Genomic DNA, 13,045 nt, shown 5'->3' with positions numbered 1-13,045 from the left:
AAGAATAGGGTGAGAGTAGGAATTAAGCTGGGGTGATCTTTCCCCACCTAAAATCATTTCATTTTGAACTTTCTAAAGCAGGGACTTACTAAGCAAAGTGTATCTGGGGACCTGATTTAGCCAACAAGTCTTGGGTTTATGACTCACCTTGCTGCGACCTGTAAAACCCAGAGCTTTTCTAAACAAGTTTATCAGATGCTGAATTGGTATCATGCTTCTGGGGCAGCTGAATCAGTCCTCAGATCAAGTGTATCCTCCCCCATCCTATACTTGTAAATTTCTTTTTCAATACCATTAGTTTTAGGTTTCTCCAGAAAGTTGCCCCAGAACGTGCAGTATCTGTTTTAAAGTCTGAGATAAAGTTCTTGTGTAGGGAAAGGCCATGGTCAGTGCTTGGCCACGCACTGACCTTCTTCCAGAATGGTACTGATTTAGCCTCTCCAGTCTTCAGGTGGCGTTGATTATGTGTATTATCTGCATGTCCACAACTTCGGATGCTTATCTAATTGTACGACCACGTAGTGCAAGTTTCCCACAAATATCTCTCATGTGTGTGTGCAGAAATATACATGGTTACCTATTCCGCATTTCTCATAGATATCTCCAATCCAATCATCTCAGTTCTCTTCTATGGGAATTACAAATTTTTCTGTGATAGTTATTTTGTTAACCATCAAATTACCCTGTGAAAAAAGGATTACTTGTTTGGTGTAATTCATGATTTCTGAGGCCTAGATTTTTCTCAGTCTTATATTTTGCAAGTTCTGAGTCTAGTACTACTCCTAAATAAGTGAAATTTTTTGAAAACATAATTCAAAGTAGTTCTTAAGTCATCGAAAACCATTAATCTGGATCTAGAGATTTAACTCATTCAAAGTGAAGCCCATCTTGGGCTTTAATTCTTTTTGACGATCATTGCTCCAATTTTCAGCTTAAAGATTATCCCACTTCATGGACAAGGCAAAAGCAAAGATAGAGCTTAGGAGTTTTAATTTTTCTCTCTTCCATCCAGGTCTATTATACCAGCTTCCCTGCATATTAAGCTGACGTGTGTCCATTCGTATCACTACAAATATAACTGAGTTATTCCCTCTTTTGCTTTCCTTTAGCATTTTCCTTGAGTTTTGTTCAACCACTGTATCAAAAATAAGTTTGCAGACTTAAAATTCTCATAAAATATAATGATATTACTGTAGTAGTGTTTTGGTATAATATTATAGCATAATAGTATCATTAAGACTGATTCTTTGTGTCAGTCACCAGATACTCTTTATTGGAAGCCATTTTAGCCAAAAACAAAAAATGTTTTTTCTTAATTTCCCCGTCTCCCAAATAGGAATTCTCAAAAAAGCAAGACAGGAGCTTGTCTTGGTAACACACAAGATGTTACCTCTTCCTTGAAACACTTTTGAGTTTCCTGCCAATCCCAGCGTAACTCATTCCTCCTCTGTGCATGTGTAGGACTTTAAAGATATCTCTATAAGCTAACTTTTATTATTTCATAATTATTATTTATTTGTATTTGTTTCTCCCAAATTGAGAACTCAGAGTAAAGATCCCATCACAGCGTAGCACTCAAGAGCGGGGACTCCAAGGCTGGGCATCCAGGGTTTGAATCTGACATTTGTTAGCTGTGTGACTTGGAGCAAATTACTTCGTCCCCTGGGCCTCGCTTTCTCCATCTGTGAAGTGAGCCGTCACCCCTCGTGCCTTATTATGAATAAGACTTAGAACGAGGTGTGGCACATTTCAAGCCCTCAGTATACGCTAGCGATTGTCTCACTCACCTTCACTTCCTCCGTGTTCCTAGCCTCATTAAAGTACGGCAAATGATCAGTAAAGATTTAATGAATTTGCCCAGAGGTAGGACGGTATTCTCTTTCTGGCAAAAAGATCTATAGGAGACTCTGACAGAAGAAACATATTTGCTCCTTTTTTCCATTCTTAATCAGCATGATGAGTTTCACCTTGTTTATATCCTCGTATATTTAGTTTCACTTCTTTCCTTAACACAGTAGTGTTTTCTTGCTTAGATCTGTTTGTCTGGGGGAAATAAATATACCGCTCAATTGCCTTATTCTAGTAGTGAGCCCCGTCACTCAAGGTTCTATGCCGCCCAGAATTTTGGGCATCATTCCCTGATGGGTCTTTCTGTGCCTGATCTGTTCTGTCCGCAGTCTCTGGTTTTAGCTTTTCCCTGGATTGGTTTTTCATGGCCTCGTGATTTTAGTTTGAACCTCTTCCTCAACATTTTTGTGAGATGTGCTTCTACCTTGTTTCTTTTCTGTGTCATAAGCTATGTCCTAAAAACCAAATTCTCTAACATTATCTGGGACCTGCTGGTCATCTTCCAAGTCTCTCTTTGTCTCCCAAAGTCCAAACTTTCAAAAGGAATTGAGAGAGAAAACACTGATTATCACCCACCCCTCCACACCACGTACAAGACCTTAACGTCACTGGAACGTTATGAGATTCTTCTGCTATTTGTAAATGCCCACAGGTATCAGTGGATGAAGACTGGGCACGTGGGGGGGACGTTTATTTGGTGAACGCGTGTTGCGTAAGCACCACAGAGGAAGGAAAGACTCTAGGATTGCAGCCTGGTGTCATCAACTGTCGGGACTGTATATGGCGGCCTCTCTAACCATTACCCTTCATAGTTATTTTTCCCCTGCCAACTGGGAAAATGTATACAAGTGGACATAGGATTTAAAGACATTGTCTATGCCAGTATCGCAGTGTATCTCCACCCAACCTCATTCCAGAAGCCATTTGTAGCGCAAGTGTGCTACTAAGGTATAGTGCCAGCATCTTAAGAGAAGTTGGTTTTGACACTGCCTTATGTTGGTCAAAAACAAGAAATCAGTACCAACCCATGATCTATATTCAATACTCATTGGGTTCAGTTTCACATTAACATAATAGTCTTAGTCATTTTTATTCTGGAATTGTAAATGTAATAGAGAATCTTTAAAAGTTTACTGTTTCTCATCGTTGTCATAAGATTTTGCAGTTTATCTCTCTAGGAAGAAAGTTACTAAATAAATAGAGTGTATGACTAGTAATATTCTGAGTCTTGATGAAATTAGTATCCATCACTGCAACTTTAATCATTTCTGTTTGGCAGAAGTACAGACACTGGCTGTGTCACTCATTCTCTCTAAGCTTCTGTTCACTCACATGTAAAATAGGGGTAATAACTGAAAATTACTTCATAGAATTCTTGTGAGTTAAAGTATGTAAAAACATTATTAGAGCGCCTGGCAATCCATAAGCGTTCAAAAAATGTTAGCTGATTAACGTTCGATATGACCACATACTCCAAATGAGGGACCATTCTCTGTTTTTCTTTTTTAAATCTTCAAGTAAGACAGTCATAAAACCTGACCTTTGCCTTTTTGGATTAATGAATATTTCCAGCAACGCTATCTTTTAGAAGTTGCTCTATGAGGTTGTCCGTGTCAGACCCAGAGAGCAGAGAGACTGGACAACTTCATATTATGCTGTGCTCGAGGCTTTGTTCATAAGCCAAAGCCACATAATTTCTAAAACTTTGCCATTTCTGTCATAAGACCTAAAATGTAATCATACACATTGAGTAGTTAGTTCTTATCAGATACGTCAGATAGTCTCTTATAGAGTACATAGCCGTGTCCTTCCGTCACAGTGTGAAAAGGGTGTGTTTAGTATCAGTGTCCGTTGTGCTATATTTCTGGTTAAGAATCTCAACCATCCAAACTGCAAATAACTTCATTTAATAGAGACATTCTTGTTATTATTGCCAAACCATCTACAGTGCACTAGGACCCAGCTGCAGAAAGTTAGCTGTGACCGAGGCTGATGTCTACGAAGTACATGTAATCCGTGTCATCAAGTTGATGGAGGACTTGACCTTTAGCCAAGGGCATTAATGAGTGGCATAATTGACTCAGACTCATCTGCAGACCATGTTTCTTTTCGCAGCATCGCAGTACTTGCCTGCCTTGCTTCAAGGATAAATATTTGCTAAGTGTGTGAATAAATGAATGAGTGAAAGAAACCAACAAACAGAAAAATGAATTGCGCATTCGTGGTTCCAAGACACCTAACGAAGGTGAAATTCTTTCTAATACAGTTAGGTGCGTAAAGGAAAGCGGGCATGGCATGGTGGGCCTTTCCATTTAAGGCTGGTTCTTTTTTTTTTTTTAGTTTAGTTTATTAAAGTATAGTTGATTCACAACATTGTGTTAATTTCTGCTGTACAGCAAAGTGATTCAGTTATACACATATGTACGTTCTTTTTCGTATTCTTTTCCGTAATGGTTTATCCCAGGATAGTGAATATAGTTCCCTGTGCTCTGCAGTAGGACCTTGGTGTCTATGCGTTCTATATGTAATAGTTGGCCTCTGCTAACCCCAGACTCCCACTCCTTCCCTCCCCCACCCCCTCCCCCTTGGCAACCACAAGTCCGTTCTCTGTGTAAGGATTGTTCTTTATTCAGAGCAGCCTCCTTCCAAATCGTTGGTATTAAAAGGTCCTTCCTTTCATACAGTGATGATGATCATTTGTGATTTGTCTGAGGGGTGGGGGAGTATGTTCATCCTGCCTTCAGTAGTTAAAAAGTAAAATGTGTAGGTCGCTGTTGGACCCCGAGATTCTGGTCTGAAATTGACCTTGTCCATGAAATCAGAAGTTGCAGACGTGGCCTGATTTTAAAGGTGGTTTCCATCGTTCCCTTTCAGGTCCTTCAGTTGAGACCCAAGACGGGCGTCCGGGGGCTGCATAAGTCGCTCACGGACGTGGCCCTGGAGCACCACGAAGAGTGTGACTGCGTGTGCAGGGGGAACCCCGGGGGATAACGCCTCGCGGTGGCTCAGGGCTGCCACTGCGACAGAGCTCGTGCCTTATCTCCATCCACAATCCCAGCTGGCTGTTGGTTCCAGGGCCCTTTCGTCTTCAGGATTTACAGCGTGTTCTGAGAGAGGAGATACCACGCAGAAGTAGGGGTTGTGCAACGGCCCTTTGGAGGAGAGGCCCCACGACAGGAGAAAAGTCCTTGCCAGGGAGAGGATGAACCTTGTAGATTCCTAGTTAGTGGCAAAGTCCCCACGTGCGCCCTTGGCTGCCTGTGTGTCTCTCGTCTGGATGAGGCCTAGGTTCATGTCAGCACAGGAAACACTGCCCCTAAGCCCCTGGTTCTGTCGCCTTGCTTAACTCTAAAGCCCCTGCTCTGGGCCTACAGTCACAGAAATCTGGGATTGTTTCTCATTCACATGCATAAGCCAGAGTGTTCTGAGTTCTACCAACGTGGGTGTAAAAAAAGAACTGTGCTGCCATGAATTAAACTTGTGTCACGCTGATAGGAGAGACTGGATTTTCCCTATTTCTTACTCAGATTCCTGCCATTTAGAAGAACAGACCTCCATCCGCGGTTTGGAACAGACAAACCTGAGAAGAAGAGTGGCCTTATCTTCACTTTATAAGTTGGTTTGTTTGTGTTATTGTGTACATTTTTATAGTCTCCTTTTGACATTATAACGGTTTGCTTTTCTAATCTTGTTAAATATATCTATTTTTACCAAAGGTATTTAATATTCTTTTTTATGACAACCTAGATCAACTATTTTTAGCTTGGTAAATTTTTCTAAACAGAATGGTTATAGCCAGAGGGACGAAGATGATATAAAATATTGTTGCTCTGACAAAAATACATGTATTTCCTTCTTGTATGGTGCTAGAGCTTAGATCAGTCTGCATTTTGAAATACTGACATGGGAAATGGATAGAGTTTGATAAGTGGCAAAGACTCTCGGAAAATAAGTAAATATGTCATCTTCCGCTCCCCTTATTGGAGATGCCGGCAAGAAGCAGCGTATTCCCGGAGGCATCCAGGAATTACTAACCCCTAACCCTTATTTTGGGAAAAGTGAGCCTAGCTCAGCAGAACATAAAGCACCTTGAAGAAAGAGACCTGACAGCCTCCCGACAAAGCGTGCTCGGCTGTCCCGTAGGACCACATCCTATTTATTGTGATGTTCTGGTTGGATTGTCTTTAAACTCTGTTCCATACACTTGTATAAATACATGAATATTTTTATGTACAGAAGTATATCCTTTAACCGATTCACTTATTATACTCTTTGGCAATTAAAAAGAAAATCAGCCAGATCCTTTGCTTGTAAAATGCTTAATATTGTGCCTAGGTGAAGTGGTGACTATTTGAATTCAAAATGTGTGGAATCACCAAATAAAACAATGCAGCTGTTTCGGGGAGAAACTGAGTGTGTGTTTGCAAGATTTGTCCCTTAAATGCCAAGAAAATCAAAGCGACAGACTTCTGTGTTACCATGATTTTTATTATGCAAAAGCTGGTATCCATTCAAAAGACAGGCAGAAAAGTGACCATTTCTGGGGAGACTTTCCTGCCCCTGGACTCCAGTGCTTCTGCGCCGTAGTTTTCTTTTTCCCAGTCATCTTGATAGTAATTGCTGGTAAATTGAATTGCAGATGGCTTGGAGTTGCGTGTGGTTAATGAAATGCTTGATGATAGCTTGTATGGTAGTATGAAACAGACAGCGGGCGGGGATCCTGTAACTTTCCACTCTTGTCTTCATTTCCAACGGCTGGTACTAGAGGGGCTGAGCCCAGGTCCATGTGGCGTGTGGAGCCACACAGTTTACACGGCACTCCTCCAGGTGGCAGCCTCAGTTTCAGAGGTAGATCTCTACGCAGGCTGGTATCTTCAACACCTGATCCCTGCCTTGGAACTTGCCCGGGAGCCATCTAGGTCCCAGACTCTTCTTCCAAGGCAATACCCTTTCCGGCACTTTTCCACCTGGCAGTCCTACCCTGCGCCCAACCACGTGGAAGACAAATAAAAAGTGAATATACGTGCTGTGTCTTATTGACTTATTTTCATAGTTTTGTTGCAGCCCCCTGGAGGCTGATTAGGTACAGCCCAGCTGCTCCCCTGGAAGGTCTACGCTGCCTCTCCCTCTGGGCGGTCGACAACTCTCATTAGCACAGTCAAGAGGCTCTGAAATCTAAGAGCAGTGAGCGGTGGAACTGTGTTCAATCCAGCATTTCCAACTGGTTGTTTTTAATTTATTTTATTGAAGTATAGTTGATTTACAGTGGTGTGTTGGTTTCTGCTGTACTGCAGAGTGATTCAGTTATACGAACGTGTATCAGTACATTCTTTTTTGTATTATTTTCCATTATGGTTTATCCCAGGATATTGAACACAGTTCCCTGTGCTATACAGTAGGACCTTGTTGTTTATCCATCTTATATATAATAGTTTGCATCTGCTGACCCCAAACTCCCGATCCATCCCTCCCCTCCCCGCCTCCCCCTTGGCAACCGCAAGTCTGTTCTCTATGTCTGTGAGTCTTCCTGTTTCGTGTGCTAGCACTCTCTATGGACCAATGGTTCCGGACTCATCTATTTCAATAATTTTTTTTTTTTTTGCGGTACGCGGCCCTCTCACTGTTGTGGCCTCTCCCGTTGCGGAGCACAGGCTCCGGACGCACAGGCTCAGCAGCCATGGCTCACGGGCCCAGCCGCTCCGCGGCACATGGGATCTTCCCGGACCAGGGCGCGAACCCGTGTCCCCTGCATCGGCAGGCGGACTCTCAACCACTGCGCCACCAGGGAAGCCCTATTTCAATAATTTCCTCCTATGTGTATTAAAATGTTCATTATACACTTTTGCACTCTGCTTCAGAAAGCATTTGAACAGCCACCTACACCAAATCCAATTTCTTTAGTAACTCCTAAGGCATTACAGTAATTTTTATTCAGTTTAAATCTATATAAAATTTTAGGAAGAAATTTAGTATTTTGGTAGGAAATATGGCTTTTAACGTTAATAACTTCATTATTTTAAAAGATTATAAATGCAATCCCAGCTAGCTTTTTTTTTTTTAACGAATAGGAAAGCTGATCCTAAAATGCATATGAAAATGCAAGGGACCCAAAATAGCTAAGAAATCTTGAGAAAGAACTGCAAATTTAGAGGACTCACACTTCCCAACTTTGAAACATACTACAAAGCTATAGAAATAGTGTGATAAGGCTAATAAATCTAGACGAGCAGCAAATTGAGAGTCCAGAAGTAAACCCTTACATTTACAGTCAATTGATTTTAGCCAGGCTGCCAAGACAATACAGTGGTGAAAGGGTATTCTTTCTTCAACAAATGGTGCTAGGACCACTGGGTATGCACATGCAAAAGAATAAATTTGGACCCTTACCTCACACCATATACAGAAATTAACTCAAAATGAATCAAAGACCTAAATGTAAGAGGTGAAATAGGACACTCTTAAGAAAGACATATAGGAGAAAATTCTGAGGGCCTTAGATTTAGGTGATCGTGTCTCAGGTATGATGCCAAAAACACACGTGATGAAAAAATAAACTGGGCATTATTAAATTAAAAACTTTTGTTCTTCAAAGGACATCGTAAAGGATATGAAAAGAAAACCACATAATGTGAAAAAATGTTTGCAATTTATATATCTGATTAGGGTCTTACATTTAAAATGTATAAAGAACTCTCACAACTCAACAATAAAAAGATAATTAATTCAATAGAAAAATGAGCAAAGGGCTTGAATACACATTTCTCAAAAAATATATGTATATACACAAATGGCCAAGAAGCACATAGAAAGATAGCTAACGTTATTTGTCATTAGGGAAATGCAGATTAAAATCGTGAGATAACCACTTTACACCCCCTGGAAAGGCGAGAATCCAAAAGACAGTAATAAGTGTTGGGGAGGATGTGGAGAAATTGGAGCTTTATACATTGCTGGTCAAATTGTAAAATTGGGGGCTTCCCTGGTGGCACAGTGGTTGAGAGTCCGCCTGCCGATGCAGGGGACATGGGTTCGTGCCCCGGTCTGGGAAGATCCCACATGCCGCGGAGCGGCTGGGCCCGTGAGCCATGGCCGCTGAGCCTGCGCGTCCGGAGCCTGTGCTCCGCAACAGGAAGAGGCCACAGCAGTGAGAGGCCCACGTACAGCAAACAAAAAAAATTGTAAAATTATGTGGCCACTTCGGAAAACAGTGACGCAATTCTTCAAAACCTTAAACCCAAACTTAATATATGACTCAGTAACTCCACTCCTGGGTATATACTCAGGAAAATTGAAAGTCTTGCACGTGACAGTTCATAACAACATTTTTCATGATAGTCAAAAAATAGAAACCACCCAAATGTCCATCAACTAATAAATGGATAAACCAAATGTTGTGTATCCATGCAATGGAATATTATTAGGCAATAAAAAGCAAAGAAGTACTGATACAGGCTACAGCTTGGATGAACCCTGAAAACATTATGCTAAGGAGAAGAAGCCCTTCACAAAAGGCCATAGAATGTATGATTCCATCTCTATGCAATGTTCAGGACTGACGGATCTATACAGAAAGAAAGTGGACGGGTGTTTTGCCAGTGGCTAGTGGAAGGGGGTTAAAGGGCGGTTACTATTGGTGAGTACAGGTTTTCTCTTTGGAGTGATGAAAATATTCTGAAATTTGATAGTGGTGATAGTTATTTGAATATACTAAAAACCACTGAGTTACACACTTCAAAAGGGTGAAATTTTTTGTGTTCAAATTATATCTCAATGAAGTTATTTTTTTAATTACAAGTGCAGTATTTTTTTTAATTATATACTGCAGCACTTAAGAAATAAAGCTCCCTTCAAAAAAACAAACAACAAAAAAAAACAAGGAATAAAGTAAAAAAAAAAAAATCTAAAATTCTATCACCCTAGCCCACACCATTTCTATCTATGCCTGCCAGTGTATAGATAAGTGAATGGGTGGTATAAGGGGATTACTGGACTCAGTTGTGTCCCCAGTAGTAGTGGCTGATGTCTATACCTTTGCCATGGCTATATGTTCCCATTTGAATTTGGTCTTTGCCATGTCTTGCTCTAACCTACAGGAGGAAAGTACCTGTGACAGGTGCCATGTGCTGGCACAGATGGTTTGCTGTCTTTGCTGCCATCACCAGAAGAGTGTGCTCCAGAGAGCACCCTGGACCAGAACTGCTGCTGCTTTTCTGAACCCAGTCCCTGCCATGGGGTCAAGTCCTGCTGAGCCCAGGCAACCCACATGCACTTGGGTGAGAAACGAACAATTCTTGCTGTAAGCTGCTGGGGTCTTGAGGGTGTTTGTTACACAACATTATTTGGTGAGAGTGACTAATAGATATTTCATTTAAAAGGAGGTCATATCATACTTGCTGTTTTTTAGTGAAACTTTCCTGAATACCTTCACTTGAAACTTACGGACAGAAAATTGAAATGGGACAGAAAAATATGTACTTTGGAAAATGTTTCATCAACACAAGATATAATCTGCTTAAACGATCCCACTAAAATTGTGAAAAAATGTTCTTGAAAATGTTAAAAACATAAAACCACTTGCAAAGCACTTGCTTCTAGTTCAGTCAGCGTCTATCATTTTGCTGTTAAGAAGAGGAAATAAGCTCTTGGACAATGTGGTCCACCTCTTCAGTAACCATTCTCACTGTAGTTTATTATTTGTTATGTTTTTTTGTTTGTTTGTTTTGTTTTCTGCGGTACGCGGGCCTCTCACTGTTGTGGCCTCTCCTGTTGCGGAGCACAGGCTCCGGACGCGCAGGCTCAGCGGCCATGGCTCACGGGCCTAGCCGCTCTGCAGCATGTGGGATCTTCCCGGACCGGGGCACGAACCCGCGTCCCCTGCATCGGCAGGCGGACTCTCAACCACGGCGCCACCAGGGAAGCCCTATGTTATGTTTTAATAAACGTTTAATACAAAACATTGAAACATTTAATAATAATGTTTAATGTTTATATTTTTAATAAGCTCTTTTATAACTTAAAGCATCTTGAGAAATTTTCTTCTGTTCTTTAGGTTATTTTTCTTTCCAAACTTTCTCTCTCTCTCACTCTCCATCCTTCCTTCCTTCCTTCCTTCCTTCCTTCCTCTTTCTTTATAAAACATTAGGTTATTTATATAATCTCCATGCCTTTAATTCTTTTCTGATTAGTTACACATGTATAGTTTACGTCCAGAATACTGTTTACTCTGTGTGGGAAGGGTAAATTCTTGACTCCTTTTTTACTTTTCTACAACTTGTTTGCCAACCAGAACTACAGTTTGAGGATTAGATATTATATTCTATTTAATTTTCTGTTTCTTGTGGAGGAAGGAGGTCAAGAGCATTTGGAGAAATGTGCAGATTTTTTTTTTTAAGTAAGTACAGTTGATTTACGGTGTGTTAATTTCTGCCTGTACAGCAAAGTGATTCAGTTCTACACAGATATACATTCTTTTCCATATTCTTTTCCATGATGGTTTATCACAGGATATTGAATATTATTCCCTGTGCTATACAGTAGGACATTGTATTTATCCATCCTATATATAACAGTTTGCATATGCTAATCCCAAACTCCCAGTCCACCCCTCCCCTACACCCTTCCCCCTTGGTGACCACAAATCTGTTCTCTATATTTGTGAGTCTTGTTTTTGTTTCATAGATATGTTGATTTGTATCATATTTTCGATTCCACATTTAAGTGACATCATATGTTATTTGTATTTCTCTTTCTGACTTACTTCGCTTAGTATGATAACCTCTAGGTCCATCCATGTTGCTGCAAATGGCATTATTTCATTCTTTTTGATGGCATCAGAAAGGGATGTAAATAAACAATCCCTTTTAAAATCACATCAAAATATAAAATAAAATAATATAAAATAAAGCTCTTAGGAATAAAGCTCACCAAGGAGGTGAAAGATGTATATGCTGAGAACTACATAACATTAAAAAAGGAAATTAAAGACGATTCAAAGAAATGGAAAGATTTCCCATGCTTTTTGATTGGAAGAATTAATGTTGTTAAAATGGCCATACTACCCAAAGCCATCTACAGATTTAATGCAATCCCTATCAAATTACCCATGACATTTTTCACAGAACTAGAATAAATAATCCCAAAATTTATATGGAACCATAAAAGATCCAGAATTGCCAAAGCAATCCTGAGGGAAAAGAACAAAGCAGGAGGAATCACGCTCCCAGACTTCAGACAATACTACAAAGCTACAGTAATCAAAACAGTGTGGTATTGATGAAAGAATTCTGCTCAGCCCCCTTGTAAAATATCTCATGCTGGGATTCACTCTGGGAGAAGCATCTAGTCTTCATGGAGTGGGGAAAGGAGAGAGGAAGGTTTCAGATCGTATTCAAGACTCGTGCAAAGACCTTGAGTCTCTCCTTTTGCCTGAGGACATCAGCCCCCACTCTCCGATTTCCATGTTTCATCTGCCTCCCCAGAAACCATTGCTCCTTGCCCTTCTACTGAGAAAAATATAATGCTACCTCCTCTGACTGCTTCACTTTAAAGTTAGCCATATTTGTGAGGATGCTTAGAATTTTACCTCAGTCCTGTATCTGGAAAGAGGGGTTGGAATGGAGATTATCCTAAGCCTCACCATAAACTCCTCTTTCACTCTTAAATTCTCATTCATGTAGCAGGAATATGTCCCTTTCTTGGATGCTACTAGCAGCTGAACTTTTTGTTGGAATTTTGTTTCTGAGATTAAGCTCCCCTTGACTGTTATTATCCTGGTGTTAGAAACTCTTTTAATATTATAAATTATTGTGATTCTAATGATCATTTAATTTTTGCTTAAATATTTTTTGCTACCGAAATAAGCTATTTCCATTTTATACATATAAACTAAATATTATCTGACTCTATGAAACATGAACTCTGTCTTTAAATCTTGCTGCAGGTTTAATTTTTAAAATTATTTATGCTACTCAGTGCTAGGTGGGTGGTGGATGTTTTGCCCATCTGTTCAGAAAGACTGAGATATTACACTCTTCTAATTTCAAGGTCTTCCACAGAAGTCAGGTAGAAAAAAAATGCAATTATTTTCTAAGCTAAATTGAAATTCTGTACAAGTGTTTTTTAATCTCCTGTTTAGGCAAAAAACAAAGTATTTTAAATTTTGTAATGGTCTTCAATCCATTTAATCAGTAAATACTTT

The 13,045-nt window shown here is 40.1% G+C and overlaps 1 protein-coding gene across 2 annotated transcripts in view; it reads left to right on the top strand.

Annotated features, from left to right (window-relative positions):
• The window catches only part of PDGFC (platelet derived growth factor C), a 218,468-nt gene extending 212,211 nt beyond the window's left edge, over positions 1–6,257 (top strand). For both annotated transcript variants that reach the window (XM_049709036.1, XM_004266172.4), the window contains exon 6: positions 4,723–6,257. In XM_049709036.1, coding sequence (XP_049564993.1) covers positions 4,723–4,839 — 117 coding nt within the window. In that variant the 3' untranslated portion in view covers positions 4,840–6,257. The remainder of the gene's footprint in view (positions 1–4,722) is intronic.
• Positions 6,258–13,045: the final 6,788 nt, after the last annotated feature.

Source organism: Orcinus orca, chromosome 4 (assembly GCF_937001465.1).
Source record: "Orcinus orca chromosome 4, mOrcOrc1.1, whole genome shotgun sequence".
Taxonomy (NCBI): Eukaryota; Metazoa; Chordata; class Mammalia; order Artiodactyla; family Delphinidae; genus Orcinus; species Orcinus orca.
The sequence above is the reverse complement of the archived record's forward strand: the minus strand, read 5'-3'. Positions and strand labels throughout refer to the sequence as shown.